Source organism: Brachycentrus maculatus, unplaced genomic scaffold (genome assembly GCF_059751285.1).
Source record: "Brachycentrus maculatus isolate JH-2025_06_01 unplaced genomic scaffold, ASM5975128v1 h1tg000163l, whole genome shotgun sequence".
Lineage (NCBI taxonomy): Eukaryota > Metazoa > Arthropoda > Insecta > Trichoptera > Brachycentridae > Brachycentrus > Brachycentrus maculatus.
In genome coordinates, this window is record NW_028280916.1 from 286,618 (window position 1) to 307,618 (window position 21,001).

At 33.4% G+C, this 21,001-nt stretch overlaps 1 protein-coding gene across 2 annotated transcripts in view; it reads right to left on the minus strand.

Annotated features, from left to right (window-relative positions):
- Positions 1-21,001, minus strand: part of LOC148308480 (ral GTPase-activating protein subunit beta) — a 36,598-nt gene that overhangs the window by 6,237 nt on the left and 9,360 nt on the right. Inside the window, exons 8-20 of one of the 2 annotated variants that reach the window (XM_088261641.1) lie at positions 19,480-19,635; positions 15,106-15,195; positions 13,264-13,386; positions 12,763-12,837; positions 11,861-12,026; positions 10,595-10,804; positions 9,670-9,848; positions 6,657-6,791; positions 4,378-4,512; positions 2,362-2,589; positions 1,859-1,965; positions 1,163-1,269; positions 512-603 (exon numbers count right to left, since the gene is read on the minus strand). In XM_088261641.1, the coding sequence (XP_088117767.1) occupies positions 512-603; positions 1,163-1,269; positions 1,859-1,965; positions 2,362-2,589; positions 4,378-4,512; positions 6,657-6,791; positions 9,670-9,848; positions 10,595-10,804; positions 11,861-12,026; positions 12,763-12,837; positions 13,264-13,386; positions 15,106-15,195; positions 19,480-19,635 (1,803 nt within the window). The remainder of the gene's footprint in view (positions 1-511; positions 604-1,162; positions 1,270-1,858; positions 1,966-2,361; positions 2,590-4,377; positions 4,513-6,656; positions 6,792-9,669; positions 9,849-10,594; positions 10,805-11,860; positions 12,027-12,762; positions 12,838-13,263; positions 13,387-15,105; positions 15,196-19,479; positions 19,636-21,001) is intronic. The other variant, XM_088261642.1, reaches the window with a different exon arrangement.

Here is a 21,001-nt window from a genome sequence, read left to right on the forward strand (position 1 = left end):
TTTACGCTAAAAAGCGTCTTTAAGATATTGTTGGTAGAACGCGGGAGATGCTTACTTTTGGTAGAGCGCGAGAGACGCCAAAACATATTTTACAGATCGAATTTGGGTTTGTGGTTACTTGTGATCAGTATACTGAGGGTTGGGTGGAATAATATCTAAGGTAGAAATATAATTACAGTCGGGGTGGGTGAAAAAACCACCTGGCAACAATGTAATAAGGCTTGTTGAAGTCAAATACTGTATATTTTTTTATATCCTTAATATTTGCTTATTATATGCTTCTTAACTTGTCGGTAAGTGAGTGAACTAAACTGTATTTCTTGGGACCAAATTTTGGATTGAAATAATTTTTAGCTAAAAACATCAATCCCAAACACAAATATCCTTTTATGTAATGAAGAATATTACATGATAAAATGTCCTCTTTTGAGACTAATTTCGATTGGAAGATGAGATTCCCCCATTATCTTTGAGAGTTTAAGATATTTAGTTACAGTGATTTGATAAATACCTGTTAGTGTCGGCTGTGGATCTTGATCGTTTGCAAGCGGTTCTTCCAAAAGAGCTAGTAATGTGCTGTCATCGGTGACAAAGTAACGGAATCTGAAAAAAAAAAATGCGGACTGATTGAAAATAAATCTTTATTGTATTTATTTTGCAATTGGCGGGATGAACCTACGATGCCGGTTTGCAGTCGAGTGTCTACCCACGTCTGGCGTACGTCATGGCGCACGTCTGTCATGTATTTAACAATTTAATGTCGTAATTGTCAACGTAAATTGGCAGAAACAGAGATCCCGCGCTCAAATTCATCACATAAAGAAATTGAATTGTCAGTGATTTTCTCTCTCTCTTTGTTTGTTATATTACATGTTTAAAAATAATCATATCATAATACATATATATATTTTTAATCAATTTTGAAATATTACCTGATGTGCCGCAATGCTTCAAAAGTAATACGTATTTTTGTAAACAAAATAAAAAAGCAGTTATGAAATGGGAAATGCTAATCAATACATTTATATTTTTTGCTATTTTATTTTTGAATATCGAATTATCGGATCTTTTGGGAAGAGATTAAAATCATGATATAATTTTTCAAATTACAGTAAAATAATTTTTTTTTTTTTTTTAATTAGTAAGATTTTCTGTTACATACCTGTGGATGACGTTTTGCGGCGCAGCGGCACAATGCCTAGCCAAGGAATGTTCCTCCAGGAGAGAACCTAACGACGCAGCGCCATTCGCACTCGGATATCCGCCAACCTGTTAGGAAATATTCAAAACACATATATTAAATATATTCAACGTTTCACTTTAATCACTTTATGCTTGTGTTTTTTTCACAGAAAATAGAAGTAAAAATACAATTTTTGACATCTCAGCATAGATGAAGAAGAATATGGATGTTTGGGTTTTTACAGGGCTTACAACCTGCAAATACGCAGAATTCCATATTCTTTTTCGTGTTGAGATGTCAAAAATAACTCCTTAAGTGGAGGAACTCAGATTTGTGAACAAATATTTGGACACACTCAAAATGCTGTAAAAATATGAGGTTATTTATTTTATTATTTAGAGAAATTACATAATTTAGAAGTTGTGCAGTTCAAAAAAACAAAACAGAGGTAATATAAAATAAAAAGAAACTTAACGTAACATATAAAAAAATACATATTATAAAAGATATGACATTTGAGGTTAACCAAGTCCTCAAAAGTGATGTAATGTCACCCATCTTGGTTTTTCTTTGACACAGACTGTTAAAAAAATCAAAGGAATACATTTCTTTAGATACATACCTACACAAAATGGTTTAAAAAATACAGAAATAAAAACAAATAATTCAACTGACCTGTTCAAGAATCAGAGCGAGTAGATTCTCAGCAGCATCTCGTACTCTCATCGAGACGGGTTTTAATTCTTTCTCATCTTTCATCTTGATTGGCTCTCCCAGTTTACCTAACATAACAATAATTAAATAAATAAAAAAACATGTGAAATATTAGAACTTGTCAGACAACGTGCATCATTTCTGTCTTGGAATTGAGGAAAAATATAATACGAAACATTAATTTAAAAAAATTATGAATGCTTGTATGTTGTACTGGCAGAAGTCATATTCAATAAAATGTAACATATGGTAAAACATATAATTTTTTCCACTTTTATTTTATTTGACCAGTTACTGGGTTTTGTTGTTACCGACATCATCAGCGTGATGATGTCGGTAACAATACAAAAAAGATACTACTGTTGGAAGTATGATCAAAGAAATACGCTATAATTACAAATATGATCATAGAAAGATGTTATAATAGAGTCGAAAGTGATGGGAAAGTGGAGGAAGAAGCGTACCCTGACTCTTGGAGCCGGAGATGCCGAGCTCCACCACCTCCATGACGGTGTGCAGGCAGTGCGGGTCCTGCAGCAGCGGGGAGGGCGCAGGCAGCCACGCGGCCAGGCACTGGTAGGCGGCCACCACCGAGGAGTGCACGTCGCGGGAGTGTGCCTGCGGGGGCCGCGAGCACTGCACACTGATGTAGTCGCAGATCCACCCCACCGCGCGCTTGCACTCCAGGCTGTCTGCAATGCACAACATACTAGCTACTCGATGGAGTCCACCTCAGAGTATACGGGTGGAGGATTTTCATGCATGCATGTTCTGGACAGTTGATTACTGATACAGTAACCAAAATTTGCAATGCACAACACACATCTCAACATACTAGCTACTTGGTGGAATGCACCTAGGAGGAGTGCACGGGTGGAGGAGTTTCAGCATGTTGTGGACAGTTAATTACTGATTCATAAACCAAAATTTGCAATGCGCAACACACATCTCAACATACTAGCTACTTGGTGAAGTCCATCTTGGAGGAGTGTATGTGTGGAAAAGTTTTCAGCTTGTTGTGGACAGTTGATTACTGATACAATAACCAAAATTTGCAAAGCGCCACACACATCTCAACATACTAGCTACTCGGTTAAGTCCACCTTAGAAGAGTGCTTGGGTGGAGATGTTTTTAGCTTGCTGTGGACAGTTCGTTACTGATACAATGACAGAAATAAAAAATGAAACAGATGAAACAAATAAAAAACTACAATTGTAATTATTTTTTCACTGTAATTTTTATTACATTGGTAATTTATTTTATATTGTTTGATTTTTTTCCATTATTTTCTGCATGCTTGATGGTTTTTATGTTCATAATAAAAATAACAATGGCCAAAACCCTACCAAATCTTTCAAAATATGGTGTAAATCAATACGTCGTATGTGTCTTGGAAAATTATATTGAAAGTGAGAAATAAAAATAATGAAAAACTGACGCAAAATAAGCGTTTTATCAAATTCTAAAGGTTCATGCATACACTTTTTTACTACACAGAACACACCACCTAGAAGAGTTTAGCGAAATATTTTACAAACTAAGAAAATTACTGACACAATAACCAAAATTTGCAATGCGCAACACACACAACAGCTACTTGGTGGAGTGCATCTAGGAGGAGTTTCAGCTTGTTATGGACAGTTGATTACTGATTCAAAAACCAAAATTTGCAATGCACAGCACACATCTCAACATACTAGCTACTCGGTGGAGTTCACCTTAGAGGAGTGCACGGGTGGAGAAGATTCTTGTTGTGGACAGACAAAATTCAAAAATTCAAAATAAAGATTTAAAATACATGCTGGAATAACAAATGTTAGAGAGATTTATTTGTGGAAGATTGATATTTACATAGAGCTCATTCATATATGAATAATGGCTTAATTCATAAATTTTGAGAGCACTATTCTGCTTTTTCTAACCCTTATGTGATTAAAATCCTAATAACCCTAATATCGCATACTGCAACTGCATCATATTTAAGCAATATTATCTTGATCATTGAATACATGAAGAAGGAAAGGTGATTTGACCAGCACTTTGGATACCTGTCCAGGGTATCATAAAACAGATTTTAGAGTGCGAAAACGCTAACATTTATTTTGAGCCCTCTGGGAATCGAACTCGGGACCTCCAGCACGGTAGCCAAACATTCTAAACACTACACTACAGAAGCGGAAGAGCACTATTGCATTTACAAAAATAATTTGATCTATTCTAAACTAAAGTAACGATTTAACAATATAACACGGAAGAAATAATGTTTGATCACAAATATTTAACATAAACAACTTACCTATGACAATATCTGAAGCATGCAACATTGAAAACATATTACAAGACAAACATATTCATTCCTGCATAAAAACTAGGTAATTTATATTTATTTTCTACTCTATCAACTTCCAGGTTGTTGTGGACTTGAATATTATATAAAGAATACAATGTATAAATTAATGTATTGTACTATTAACCATACCTGAACGGCTGTTATGTAGGCGAGCGAGACCCGCCAATAACTCCAGGGCAGCCAGCGAAACCACTAAATCTGACTTCCACGAAGATATGAGTCGATGGCATACTAGGTAAGTAGCTCGAACCAATAATGCAGCTCCTAAATGAGTGTGGGGTTTTAATTAGGTAAATTGCAAACCATAAATAAAATAGTAGTTATAATTATAACAGATCTTTTAACTAGATGAAATTCATTTTTATAAGCAGGTTATTTGATGTACGTATAGCAGTTGTTAGAATTATTGAATTCAAAAGAAAATCGAGCTTGATAAAAACATAAAACACAAACAACAACAAATAGTTCGGCTGTCCAAACTCAAAACACAGTATGGGACATTTTTTTGTAGTACGTTATTTTGCATTTTTGGACTAAGTAGATTCTACTTAGTCCAAAAATGCAAAAAAAAACTACTACAAAAAAAATGACAGCCGAGTTGGCAAAGAGTCAAATTATTTTTGTGATAGTATATTTTGACTTCTTCATTTGTAAATGAATTAACATTTATATTACATTTAAAGAAAGAAAGGAGATATGTATAAAGGCTTGAAATGTCTATATTTTAAATATAGTGAATATGAACAAATTTTGACATCAATACATGTTCAAATTCCTTTGATAAAAATACTACAAGAAATAACTGCCATGCTGCTTGAATTTACATTATTTTAGAATTTAAAAAAAAATTATGGCCCTATGAAGAAAAAACATTCTAAGATAATAATGTTTAATTAGGGGCGGTAGACTTGTACAAACCTCCTGCTGAAATTAAAAAATATTATACAAACATATGTTATTTCACAAAAGTAAAAAAAAATCTTTTAAATCGAGTAACACAAAAGCATTTAAGCAAACAAATCAAATTGACAAAACAAAGGAATAGACTAATAAAACAAAATTTTTGAGCCGGTGAGGTGAAGTGAACCAACTGATATTTTAGTAGAAACTGGGTTAGATTTTAACACATTTCACAAATCTTGAACAAATACTACTTTTTTATTGCTTTATTGTTTTTTTCTTCTTGTTTCCTTCTTATTATCTTTATTTTTACATGTCGCTGGTTAAATGCCAAAGGGCCACAACGCAAAAAAAAACTCTTTATTCCAAAAATGGTATCTAAATCATCAACATTTTCATATTCGAAAAAGACACCCATGATTCTAAATAAAATGGACATTTCTTACGCTAGAATGATAGGTGTCTTTTTCGAATATGAAAATATTGATGACTTAGATACCATTTTTGGAATAAATAGTTTTTTTTTGCGTTGTGCCCCTTTGGCATTTAACCAGGGATGTGATAAACATGCATTCATCAAATCAAAATGCAAAGATTGTTTATTTTTAATAAAAGGTCATTTTCAAAAAAGAGTTGAAATTTTTGGGAATGAGACAATGGTAATCTGGACATTTACAGTGCCTACGACTTGTCATAAGTTGATTTAAGTAATCACTATATACACATAAAGCGGAGGGCTGATCACCTTGCCTTCATGCAATTAACGATCAAGATAACACTGCGTCGCTACGATGCAGTGCCCTATGCACCATCGGGTGCGGATAAGGGTTAGAAGAAGAAGAAGATATACACATATAAATCTGCCCATTAAACAACATCAATATAACATGATTTTTAAAATATTTTACGTAATAAACAACTATTAACATGCGAGTTTGAAGCGCCATCTATTGAGTATCTTGAGGAGTAAATAAATTTGAGACATTTTTCAAAATATGTGAGATTTGAACTCAATTGAAATATTGATTTTAAACAATAACTCCTTAAAATTAGACTTATATTTGTATCCCTCTTGAGTAAAATGAATTGAAACCAAGAATTAAAAATGAAAAAGAAATCAGAAAGAGTCTCTGTTTAATAAAAGCTTTCCTCATCCCACCATAGATGTCTCTATTGAACTCTTGCATACTGTGTTTTGAGTTTGATCAATATATCTAGAAGTTTAAAAAATTTGAGTAGTGTGGTTGTCAATCATGGGTAGAATTAGGGAATGTTATAAGTGTGTAAAGTGATCACTTGATACACCAGCTATGATGGTCCTAAGCTCTGTAAATGCCTAGACTTCCATATTCTTCTTCATATATGTTGAGATGTCAAAAATAAATCAATTTGGTCATTTCACCTGTCACCCGCTCATTGGCAAAACAAAAATTTAGCTCTAATTGAATAAGCAACTTTAATTTGGTAAAACAGATGATAAATAACAAAAAAAGGGGGCAAAAAATTACCAAAGCCGTGAGTTGATGGTTCAATGTCTCTTAAAAGCGAATCAGCATTTGGGAAATCGTCGATGGAAGACAGAGCACCGTGCAGACTGTCCACGGAGCTGGTCCCCGCCCCGGTACTGCCGCCCTCTGATCTGCCTGCAGCCCCACAACGCACACAATATACACAAGCCAAGCCACAACGTACGAGGTATGGTCAGACGCTTCAATATGTCAACACGCTAAACTCTACGCACCTAGGAGGCCACCTTCAATTGCGACGGGTCATTGTCATTTCAGTGCGTAAAAAGTATCGAAGTTAAAATTGAAATTAACCCACAGTTGTCTGTCTCCATATTTTAGTGATAGAGAGATAGGAAACAGATATTAGTGATTTTTGATGATCAGTATTTCAAATAGAAAGTGGTCGGTTCTGGAGTTGGAATAATCGGCAGGTATGTATGTATTGTCCGCCTCCATGGTGTAATGGTTAGCGCATTTAGCTACCGCGCCGGAGGTCCCGGGTTCGATTCCCAGGGGGGGGGGTAAAAATAAATGTTAGTGATTTTACACTTTTATATTTATTTAATATGACCCAGGACTGGTACCTGAAGCGGAAGGCTGATCACCTTTCCTTTGTGTATTTAACAATCAAGATAACTGCTTCTGTACGATGCAGTGCCCTATGCACCATTGTGTGCCGGTAGGGGTTAGAAGAAGAGATTTCAGATTTGATTTTCAGAGTTTGAAAAAAAAATGTATGTGATTTTTCACAGAAATATATAATTAATATCATCTTGGATTGCTGTTTAAGCATAGGACTAAATAACTTGCCATAATACAATTTACAAACAAAAAACACTTCTTTTATTATGCTATAATGGATTAGAAGCAAAATATGTATTAATTACTGATAAAAAAATGACAGACCCCATCATAACAACAAACACTGTAAAAATATATCATTTATCTCCTTTCGATGATTAGCTTCTGATAAACTGATTGAATTACAGTTGTGGGTATAGATCGACAGATGGCAGTCTACGCGACCGTCAGGGTGGATATCCTTATAAAATAGGGACAAGTTTAGCATTTTAACATATTGAAGCATTTGGTATGGTGACAAGACTGGTAAGGGCATGTGGTATACTTTCTCATTGAAGAATGGCCATTATATTAATTTATCACCAAATTATTCTATTTTTAGTTATGAAATTAAATATTTTTAATGGAACTATTTAGAAATTCACAAATGCTTATTCAAACACCGTTACTATAAGTCTTTAATCAGGTAAGTAGGAAATCTGAGAAATTCAGAGGTACTACAAAAAAGTACTTATTTTGGAAATGGATTGTTTGTGACAATGTTTGCTAATAAATTATTTTTGGTGATCATTTTACATATTCTTTTATATAATAAAAAATGTATTACAATATAAGTGTACCATATCCCGCCAGCATGTTTTAATATGACATTGCACCAAATGTGTAGTGGTGATTAGCAACAAAATTAGTTCTGGTTTGAAATTCAAGTAAAAAGGTGTGTAAAAATATCTGATTTGGTAATATATATTTTTCTAAATAAAAGATATATCAATATAATGAAGATCCTTATGTATTTCAGGAATTGAGAAAAAACTGGCATGAGAGAAGTTTAAAAATAAAATTTCTGGACCATTTTCAATAAGTGTCAATGACAGTGATACGGCAACCCTGTATGTAGTAAATAAAAAAAAAAAATAAGTGTTGTCAAAATGTCGAATGTTTAAAAGTTATTAGGCCATGTGTCATGTATCATTTGCACTTTCTGCTGATGTTTTAAACAGCGCCTGTAAATACGGTTACTAATTATATTGGTCCAGATGATGGGTGCTAATAATGTATATGTTATGTTAGGTTTGTCTAAATTAAGTACATACCTATGCAAAGACAAATACTAAGTATCTTTATTTTGTTTATTTCAAAGTTTGTCAAATTTGTACTAAAGGTGTCTCAATTTGAGATAAAGTATCTACCATTTTAAACAAAAGAAGATGGAAGTCTAAGCGAATAGTGAATGTTACATCAAAAGTCAGCTAAATGCACTGAGATGCTCAGATTTTCGTCTTCTCTTGATTAAAAACAATAGATGCTTTGTCTCAAGTTGACGGATCTAAACTATACATTGATTTGTCATCCGTAGGGTAAATAATCTAGTATCAGAATAAATATTTAAAAATTATTTTTTCAAATATTTAAGAAATGAAGATTCCTCTAAATTGCAGTACTAAATACATATTGGAATCCTTAGCTTGGGGAAATTCATTATTATAATACACATTTATTTATTTATAACTAAATACTCAGAATATAAACACGTGATGGAGTAAAATATATCAAAAGAAAATACTGAGTGGTTTATAATATATAAAGTGGCTTTTTAAAAATCTATTTGAACTAAAAAAAGTGCGGGTGAAAACGATTTCAGGACAAAACAACAAAAATGTCTAAAAACAACAAAAATGTTTGTGTCGCGGACTCTGAGGCAGAGTTTCCGGATTCGAACCTACTCTACCACAATTTGATACCTATTTTTAATAATGAGCCTCTAAGGGTGAAGACTGACCGGACCATTTCGTCGTAACGTAACATGTTACGATGCGAGCATTCAGGCAGTCAGTACACCGAGCCGAGCGCTCCATCCATAGTTTCGGATGCTCGCTGATGCTCGCCGTGAGCGATGTTACGACGTTATGTTACGACGAAATGCTCCGGTCAGTCTCCACCTTAAGGCTCACAAAAATAGTATGAAATTGAAATATTTGTGTTTATAATAAAAAAACAAGTAAACCATTAAATAAAGTGTAAATTTAAATAAAATGTAGGTATTCAGGTGTCTAATACTTCAAAAATAGCATTTTTCTTTCTTATGTTTTAAAAATGTTTGAATGAATTTTGAAATGACGTTGCTATTATATTTATTCATGGCAAAATATGTAAAAAACTAATTTGTTAATTGCCCAATAAAATGAAACTTTTATTTTGAATGCTCTCATACCACTAGGGGGCTGTGCGGGGCCAAACGAGCCCTGGGTGGGAACACTGCCGGGGGCGTGGCTGACACACAAGTACAGGGCTGACAGGAGGGGCACAGCCAAAGGGGGCCACCATTCCGCCTGCACGGCTCCCACCACAAGGAGACACACTCTCCCGCTCAGGTCACCAAACGTGAGACCCCTGTTGAAATGAATTTTCAAACGTTAAATTGATTAAATAATTCTCATAGTTATTTATTAAATGTTAAATCAAACACTGATTTTTCGAGTCTACCATGTTGTATTTTATTGTTATAAAAACATTTAAAAATAAATTTTTATGATTTTTATAACAATAAAATACAACTTAGTAGACTCAAAAAATCAGTGTTTGATTTAACATTTCATACCTAAATTAAAATGGAGTTCTACAAATTAAATGCCAAATCCATAAATAATTTACATAGCCTTTGCTACATGTAAATAATAGATGGACTAATGTGACCGGCTGATAGAAATAATCTATATCGATGCTCTCTTGAGTGTCACCTTGTGTTATTTATGTTTACCCGTAACATTTTATTTATTTCACTCTAACTACTGCGTGCCACAATTGTGTGAATGTGTTTAAATAAGTCGTTTGTTGTGTGTACAGAGTTATTAATTATATTTTATTTTCAAAACCCTTATCCGAATCCAATGGTGCATAGGGCAATGTATCTTATAAACGCAGTGTTATATTGATTGTTAACACATGAAGGAAAGATAATCAGCCCTCCGCGTCAGGCACCAGTCCAGGGTAAAATTGAATAAATATTAGTGAAAAATCACTTATATTTATTTGAACCCCCCCACCCTGGGAATCGAACCTCGTACTTCCAGTACGGCAGCCGAGCGTGCTGACCATTACACTACGGAGTTATTTATATAATTGTATAATATTCTTACCTGTCTGGGTTACCAGGGAGTTCCTTAATGGGCAAATTTTGCAGGTGATGAGGTACCACCAGAATGGAAAGAAGGATAGATATAGAAGCCCTTCTCAGCTCCTTCTTGTCGATGTTGCCAGAATTTAACTTGAGTTCTTTTTCTGGCAGCACCTTCTCTAATGCTTCCAAAAAGTCAGGTACTAAAATGTATACTCCATCTAGATCCAATCTGAAAAATATTTTACATTATGGTTGGTATAAAGGAAAAATTTATGTTTGCAATGGTCGCCAAAATACATATAACATTACTTATTTTTTTTTTTTACAAAAATGTTAATAATATAAGTATATAACCACTCACTATAAAAGCAAATCATTATAAAAAACTAACAAAAAAATATAGAATCACTCCCCTAAACATATACTTTTATCAAAAATGTATTAAAAATAACATTTTCCCTCAATTCATTGAGTCCAAATTTAATACATTTTCAAAATCCTCTAATATCCCACAAAAATCCATCCTCAAATTAAAAATAACATTATTAAAAGAAGTTTTAAAAAATGTCTTCAAAACAAGAAATGATACAAAATTAATTTTAAAAGTGTTACATATGGAACTAACTCATATCCTACATCCCATTGAATGGGATTTACTCGATGATAAAGTAAGACACTTTACATCCATAGAAGGTGAGTGGTTATATACTAATATTATTAACATTAAAAAAAAAAAAAAAGTAAAAATGACTAACCACAAAGTAAATGCTTTAAATATTAATAATATTGAGAATAACATAAAACATAACTATTAAAAAATAATGAAAATATTTTGTGTGCCTAAATCATTGTTGAAAATCTATTGTGGCACGTGTTTCAATGTATTCCGCATCATTTTCAAACACCGTATGTGAAGCTAAGTCTAAACTTTAGAGTTATATCCTTGGAACGTTGAAGGATGGAGAGGGGTAGGAACTATTTCCTATTTTTGTTAATTTATAATTTTTTTTTATCAGTGGGAACATAGACAATAGGGGGGGGAGGCTTTAGTCATTGTCATATTGTTAATTATGGGTTTAAAATAATTTATATTTTTATGAATTTCTATTGTTTCAAAATTATGCAGTTTAGGACTTTTCATATTTTATAATAATTTTTAGGATTTCCACGTTGTTGTAGGTAAAGAAATAGTTGTATTTTTTCAAGTAAAACTTAAATAAAAAATGGATACATTTTATCACAAAGTGACTGACGAATGACATAATGATATTATAAAATGGACTACCTAAAGATGTCTGCAGCATTCAAAAGTACACTAGGAACTATTGCTGGATCTTGCAAGCCCTTTTGTACGGCAATATAAAACCTTGCATAGTACGCCGCTAGAACTGTTTCACGAGACTGCTTTGAACAGAACACCCGACAAAGAGCCCCCAAAGCCTCTGCTCGACCTAAAAAAAGTAAAATAACAATTACAATGATAATTTGATACAAAAAAACATCCATACGTTTCACACAATGTCCCGAATTCACCAAAAAAAAAAACACATTGAAAATTCAAATTTAGGATTGCGTTTTTGAAAAAAAAGAAACAAAATCATTATTTAAATTTGTTGGAACCTACCAGCTATAAAATTAAAGCCAGTGCTATCTATATTTAATACTAGTGTTTTGTTTTGCATATGTTTTGTAATACTACGTCTGCTTTTCTTGTCAAACCAGATTTTCAATACTCATATATTGTTGTTCTTGTAACCCTTATCTACATCTAATGGTATAGAGGGCACTGCATCACATTGATGTAAGGTTAAGTTAATTGTTAATTATATGAAGGCAAGATGACCAGTCCTGCGCTTCAAGTACCAGTCCAGCGTAATGTCAAATAAATATTAAAGTGATTTTTTTCCTTTATATATGTATTCTGATTTCACTAGGTATCTAACCCAGGGCCTACAGAACAGTAGCCAAACGCGCAAACCACTACATCCACAATTTACAAAAGAATTTACACAATTTTTCATTATCCAGGGGACAGTGACAAAAACTAGATTTATTGCCAGTTAAAAAATAGAGGGAAAATATGAATACTAAAAATATTTAAAAATAGAATTATTGCCTGTGTAAAAAATAAACATGTTGGGTAGGTATTTATTTAAACATAAGAGTAAGAACTTTTATAATATTTACCTGGCTGATAATTTTGTATTTGATGTCCCAACGGCATATCGGGTAAGGAAGGGGGTGGTGTTCCTTCTTGTCTTGCTGTATTAAAATACATTTAAAAATTATAATATTGCTTTTGAAAAATATGATAAAAGTGATGTACAGTGAAACCTCTTATAACAAGCACTTCTCATAATGAGTAATTAAGATAACAAGCAAAAAAGATGTGATAAAGTTGCTCCCTTAAAGAGCGATATTTCGTATAACGAGTTAAAGAGAAAGGGCAAGTGCCCTTTTCACGACATTAACTTGTGAGCAGGGACTTCCGCGCCAGTCAAAACAAAAAATGTTTCTATAATTTATATTTGAAGCACTAGCTATGTGATTTTCCATTTTATAATAAAAATGTAACTTTGTTTTAAAATCACTATAAACTATTTAAAAAAATGTTTCGTTTAACGAGTAAGATTCTGGAACAAATTATGCTCGTTATGAGAGGTTCCACTGTATTGTTGAAAACCTTACGTTGTGAAGATTGTTGGTTAAATGTGCCAATCAGAGCTGCTTCGAATAGCCAATCTCCAAATAGGTGAAGGATGGAATTTACTCTCGGGCGTTCTGGTGCTAAAGGCGGTCGTTCTGCAGTGTCTACAAATATAAGGATGTTAGAGAGGTAATTTTTTTCACTTTTGTTATGGAATAAACATATAATGCAGGGAATATGAAAGCTGAATCACTTAAACTAGCTAATAAAGGTTGTAAATATCTAGATTTTCATATTCAACTGTTAAAAATTCTCACCTAGAAATATTTATGATCTTTTATCATTTATATTGTGAAGCAAAGTTATCTTGATCGTTAAATACACAAAGGAAAGATGATCCACCCTGTGCTTCAGGTACCAGTTAAAGATAATATTAAATAAATATATGAGTGAAACATCACTAATATTTATTTTGACCCTCCTGGGAATCACACCCGAGACCTCCAGCAGGGTAGCCTTATGCGCTAACCTTAGCCTTAGGCGGACATGTCTATAGGTTATATTGTATTTTAAAAGCATAATTAACTTTGTGGTGTGGTGAAAAACACTAAAGATAAACTAAAGACCTGGTGAGGGAATGATTATTCCAAAACCAGTAGTCATATAGCAGAATAGTATTCTTCTTTCTTCATGAGCCCTCTGACCTCCACTGCTGGATATAGGCCTCTTCCCCTTCTTTCCATTTCCTCCGGTTGGTTGCTGCTTGCAGCCAGTTTTTACCCCCCACAGCGACTATGTCGTCGGAACATCTTTTTTGGGGTCTTTCGACACCTCTTTTGTTCTCCCAAGGTCTCCATCGTAAAATTCTTGGGGTCTATCTTGTGGGGTCCTGTCTTGCAATATGTCCTACCCACTGCCATTTGATTTTTGCCACGCGATCCATGATATCCTCTACTTTGGTTCTTTTCCTGGTATCTTAATATTTTTATTTTATCCATTAGGCTTAAACCAAGCATGGATCTTTCCGTGGATCGCTATGTCACACACAGAGAGTAGTATTACACAAAGGGAATAATGAATGAATTATGAATTAAGGGATGTGTTATATCTGTAGGTAGCTCCCAAATACATAATATTGGATACAAATCATTCAATTTTTAAAAACAATAAATAATAAAGATTCTGCGATCCCTGTCACTAACATGTTAGACCATGGGTGGCCAACCTGCGGCCTTACGTGCGGCCCGCGGTCATGTTTGACAAATATATTTTTAAACCAGTGATACAAATGTGATACACTGTTTGATATTTCAACAAAATTTATGCGCTCAAGTATTATATTATCTATGAGCCAAGTCATGCATGGTGTTATAAAAACAGTGAACTATATACGTTCGCACACTCTTCAGCATCGCCAATTTAAGGCAATCTCGAAAAATCTTGAAAACCAGTTAAGGTGTGCAATTTCAACTATTGAAATAGCTTTAGAAAAGTTGAAATAAAAATCTCGCACTGAATTTTGATGGGTTTTATTTAAAATAAAATTGGCAACGTTGTTTGATTTATGTGTCCTAATTAATATTTTTGATTGTCAAAAATTTTCAAAATGTTTATTACTATCCAGATAATTTTTCTATTGATTCAATGTTTGTTTCCTTCTCAAATCTGACCATAGTAATGTTTTTTTTTCACAACTACCCTGATTGTACTTTAACAAATTGTTTATAATACTTACAAAAAATCAAAAAGTATGAAATTCGTTGTTATATATTTTTTTCTAATGTCTGTATGCGGCCCGGAGTGCAATTTGGATTGGCCAGGCCTGTGTTAGACCATGGAAAGGAAACAATGCATGAAAAAAAGTTGTTAAATTATGTACTTACTGATTATAGGAACAGGATTTGGAGGCGTCGTAGGAGCGATGCTGACGGGCCGACTACTTGTCAATCCAATAAGGGATGCCCTTGGAAGACCTTGACATATAACAATGTATGCATTAATTAATAATAAAATAAAAAATAATAAAACCCTTATCCGCACCCCAATGGTGCATAGGGCACTGTGTCATATAAACGCAGTGTTATTTTGATCATTTACACATGAAGGAAAGGTGATCAGCCCTCCGCTTCAGGTACCAGTCCATGTTAATATTAAATAAATATTACAGTGAAAAAATCACTTATATTTACTTTACCCCCCTTGGGAATCGAACCCGGGACCTCCAGAACGGTAGCCGAGCGTGCTGACCATTACACTACGGAGGCGGACGAAATGCATGACGAGATGCATTAATTAAACAAAATAATTATTTTTTGAAGTACAATAAAAATCCCAGTAGATATACTACAAATTTCAAAATGTCTCTTTTGAAAACAAACCACCAAAAGTTAATCTAAAAAGACATAATTTACAAAATAAATTGTTACCTAGTGTAGTTATAGTTTTTCATCAATACAATACCAACATGAATCAAAATATTTAATGGCTATGCGACCCTTGCAGACCCGAGCCAGATGCGACAAATTTGACCAGGCAATCTGACGCTCTGCTCAAAGGAAAGTTAACTTTAACTTTAATTTTATAATTGTTTTGTCCAAGAATAAACAATGTAACAGATAATATCACAGCAAAGCGCCCTTGAGGTATTATTTCACGAAAATGGCGCTATATAAAGTATTATTAATAAACTAACTAATTGACTATCACGCTGCTTTTCCACAGGGGTAGGTAGAGAGAATAGAACGCCACACTACTCTGTCTTGGAAAATATACCTCGCCTCTTTCACATGAATGCATCTCCTTATACATTCTTCTTATTCAAACCCTTATCCGCACCCCAATAGTACATAGGGCACTGCGTGATATAAATGCAGTGTTATCTTGATCGTTAACACATGCAGGAAAGGTGATCAGCCCTCCGCTTCAGATACCAGTCCAGGGTAATATTGAATAAGTATTAGAGAGAAATAATAACTTATATTTATTTGATCCCCTCCCTGGAAATCGACCCGGGACCTCCAGAACGATAGCTGAGGGTGTTGGCCATTACATTACGGAGGCGAACAAAACATACATACCCGCCGATTATTTCGATTCCTAACTGGACCGCTTTCAAGTATTTGACATACCTGATCGTACCAAGTTTTTCTCGGTCTTCTGCTCTTTTTTCCACCTAAATTCGCTTCAAACTTGTTTTACCATTCTTTCCTCACTCGTTCGTTGCACACGTCCAAACCTAACACACCTTTCGTAATTTTATCGATAATGCTTATCTCAGCTTTGCATTCCTTCCTCATTTCATCATCCCAACATCCATCATACAACGTTTTGCCGCACATTCATCTGAGAGATCGCATTTGACTGCATTCAGTGTACTTTCATCCTTCTTTTGCCAAACCCATGGTTCACTTCCATACACTAAGGCTGGAACGAGGACTCCGTTGCATACTGCCAGTTTAGCTTTTGGAGAGAGGTTTTTATTTGATATAAGTGAATTCAGTGCACCTTTCACTCTGTTCCCAGCATTATTAATAAGGACAAAAAATTAAATAATTGATTTTGCATAGAATCCCCTCAAGCAAATAAAAACAGTCTATCAGATTATTTGTCAAAGAAAAATACTAATGATTTTCGATGGTATTGTACTTATGAAGCAATGTGTTGTAATTACCCTCATAATTCTATTACTGGATCGTTTCGATACAAACTAGAAGAGGTTATTGAAATAATTACTATAAGCTGTGCAAATAAAAGCCAATTGTGCAAAATTAAAAGTGGAAGGAAAAAACAACAGTAGAACGTGTTACCTTAGTTTGGGCATATCAAAACATGTACAGAAATGACTATTTTTTCATATACACGATAACTTATAAAAATACACAAAACACAAAATGTTAAGTAAACAATTATTTGAGAATCACAAAAATACATATTTGTAAAGTAAAAAAAAAAAAATAATGTATAAAAAATCACTCAAACTCAAACAAAATACATAAACAAAAACATTTCACTTCATAACACACATAAAATATATGAAATCACAAAGAAGCATAAACCTATAAATAATTGTCTATAAATTGACCAAAACCTTACAAATAAAAGTAGGATGGAGTTAATAATCTATTTATATACAGGGTGGGGTGTGGTCACTTCCTTATTTAAAAAAAATCATAACATAAAAAGTATTGTTAGTATGGATTTGATTATTTTTTCTACATACAGGTGCACACTTTAAGTTTTATTTGATTTAGTTTTAAAAACGACATCTCCAAGGCTGCTACTGTACATAGAAAAAATAATTAAATCCATACTAACAATACGTTTTGTGTTGTGATTTTTTTAAATAAGGAAATGACCACGCCCCACCCTGTACTATCTTTGAATTTGTAATTAAAATAAATGTTTCATTTATGGATTCGGTAGTCTTTTTGTGGTAATAATTAACAATTTTAAAAATTCAGGTAAATATCACTAATTATTATACTATATGGTGTTTGATGATAAAATTAAATGCCCAAAAAAATGCGCTACAGTAGTTAAAATAATGAGTGATACAATAATTACCGATACAAATATAAAAAAAAAAAAAAATAATCTAACTCTTATCTGCAACCAATGGTGTATAAGGCATTGCATTGTATGGTTGCAGTGTTATCTTGGTTGTAAGTTAAGGTGATCAGTTCTGCATTTTGCGTACCAGTCCAGGGTAATATTAAATAAGTATTAATTTTAGCGTGACTGAAAAATAACTTAAATCCATTTTGACCCCTGGGAATCAAATCCAGGACTTTCAGTATGGTAGTTAATCACACTAACCACTTAACTATAAAGGAGGACTTCCTAAATAAATATATAAAAGTATTGAAGAAAAATAACAATATTTTTTAGTTAAATTGTAAATTTTAAACTCTTGACGAATGAGTTTAACTTATGATTACTTTTTTATGATAAAAATCATAGCTTAGCTAAAAATTTATAGCTAAAATGGGACTTAAATTTTCAATATAATTTTTTTACAAACTTTGCAATGAACTCCACATATAGTTCTTTTTTTTAAAATTCATTTAACACCACATTTCATTCATATTATACGATTATTGCAGTGGGCGTTGTTAAAATCAATAATAAAAAAAACTTGTCTGAAAAATTATATTTTAGGTAGAGATATGTAAATATTGACTAAATATCAGGTTGAACGAGGTAAACAGTTGATTTTTTTGAGAAAAATATAAAATTACACAATTCGGACAGCTAATTTCATATTAATAATAATAACAAATAATAAATTATATAAATATATTTATACGTAAACAGTAAAAAATTCATGGCAGATTGTCTGATCAGACAATATATAAAATTGTAATATAGTAACTGTAGTATTTTGGTGAGGATGCTCAAAGATGTGATGTGAGAAATCTCAGTGAACCACAATACAGAAAATACACTTCAAATGTGATGTGATATTAATATAAAAATGATATGTATCGACATTTATATTTTTTAACAAAAACGTTAGTAATATTACATATTGCTCACTCCTTTCAACAACATCATATATCAAAATAATTGATTTTTCAGGAGATCGTTTTTAAAGTTTAAAAATATAATGAAATGTATTAAAAATAAATATAAAGCCACTTATTGACCTTTTAACTGTGCAACCTGAATGTTGAATGAACCTGTAAAACCTGAATATTTTTGTCCGTTTGAAAAATATTCAGTATATATAAAAAAATAATTAAACAATGCATTTTCTTCGAAATGCAAAAACAACATTTTCTGCCCTGTAGCGGATAAATATTAAGTTAAAAATATGCCGCTTTTGCTGGGATAAAGTACATTTTCTGGGCATTCCGAAAACATGCACAACTGAAAATTGAAGATTTTTGATATATGACGTTCTCGAAAGGAGTGAGCGATATAGGTAGTATTGTTTGCATGCTGTTGTTGTGATTGTCCTAAAGAAGAGACGGGTACATCTTGAAACCGTAGACATAAATATCTCGGTGAGTGATTATACACTAATATTACTAATATTTTTGTAAAAAAATATAAAAGCAAAAATGACTAACCACAAAGTAAATGCTTTATATATTAATAATAATGAGAATGATAAATATCAAGACTTAAAACATCTACTTATATAATGGGAATATGTGAGGTGTATGTTTTGTATCACTTCATCACCGGAGCATTCAAAATTAAATGAAAAACAAAACATTGACGGGTTAGCTACAATGGTCACATTTTCTTCTTACGATTGGTCTGGTGGCTCGAGGTGGAGACGCTGAAGCTCTTGGCGAGGCGGCGGTGGGGAGGTGGGGTGGCGGCCCCCGGGCCCGTGCCGCCGGGGGGCGGGGCTTCGCGCCCCCCCCCCTCGTACAGCTCTACCCACCATCCCGGCTGGGCGACGCCTGACGACGGACACATTCCAAACACAACCCAAAGCGGTCACACAGTGTCGGATTTCGACATTTTAACCTTCCCCTCCCGGTGATATGTATTTACTACAACTTGACTTTAAAAGTGAGAATATCAATGTAAAATATAATAGATACGGGCTCACAATTTTTGCTACTTGCGGTGTATTTTTTTTTTTTAAGGTACTTACAAGAGCTAACATTACAAAATTTATACATTTCAATTTCAATTACCGTCAATAAACGCAGCATTTGGGAATATTAACATTTTTCCCGTTTTTAAATCACATTTTCATATGGTGTACAAAATACATATCACCGGTGCACGTGGAAGTTTTTAGCACCGTAAGGGAAGGGTTAACAGCACTCCTAAACTCGCCGCGATCTTCAATTTACATACGTATAGCTGGTGGAAAAGGCGATGAATTGCAAATATACATGGTGTTCTTGATATTAAAATAATTTATAAAAAAAAGGATATATTTGAATTCTTATTTTATTTATTTCGATACGGGAAAATCCTCAATTGGATAGCGGGATAAAACTTTGAATAATTTATAGGATGTGAGGATGCTGGGTTTCATTGGAAGTCCATAAGGGAGGAACACGGTGTGAAAAACCACAAACTGATTACTCTGTCACACCAGTAGGTCCCAGGGTTCAATCTCCCGAGAGGGCTATGGACTATTTTAAAAAGAATTGGCACTGAACAAGGATGGTGCGACTTCCTGCTCCACAGATGGGGGCTGACGCTATCTACAGGATGCTTCTGTGGGACGGAGAACCAGACTATCCGGCACATAGTGGAAGAGTGACCTTCACGAAGCTATGCTAGGAGATGTGAAAAGAATTTAAAGAATTTCTTGATCTGCGCCTGTACCGCAGCTTAAGGGCTTATAAAACTCTGTACTTTTTGCCATACGCCATACAAAAAGTAAAGTAAAATAAGTAGCCGAGACAGGGTCCACAAAACTTCCAAGAAATCATAATTTGAATCAAACTTTGAGCTATTTTTAAGTGGCACAATCACACATAGTATAAATATACCATAATTATAATGAATTGACGCGAATTAGGTTAAAAAGGTATCGAAATTCAAGCAAAGTGACATATCTAATAAGAATATTGTTTCTAGGACGTATTTTCAATTGTTACATTTTAGAATTAATTATTGAACCATCCATAAGTTGTCAGAATCATGAATAATATTTGCCAATATAATTTTTTGCATAAGATGTAGAAAAAATCTGGTAAAAAAAAGAACACCATGGAAAAGCCGATTTTGATTCAGCTTACAAAACCATGAAAAAGCATTAAAGAGAAAACCTCAAATTTTCTATGCATTTGAACAAAAGGTTAT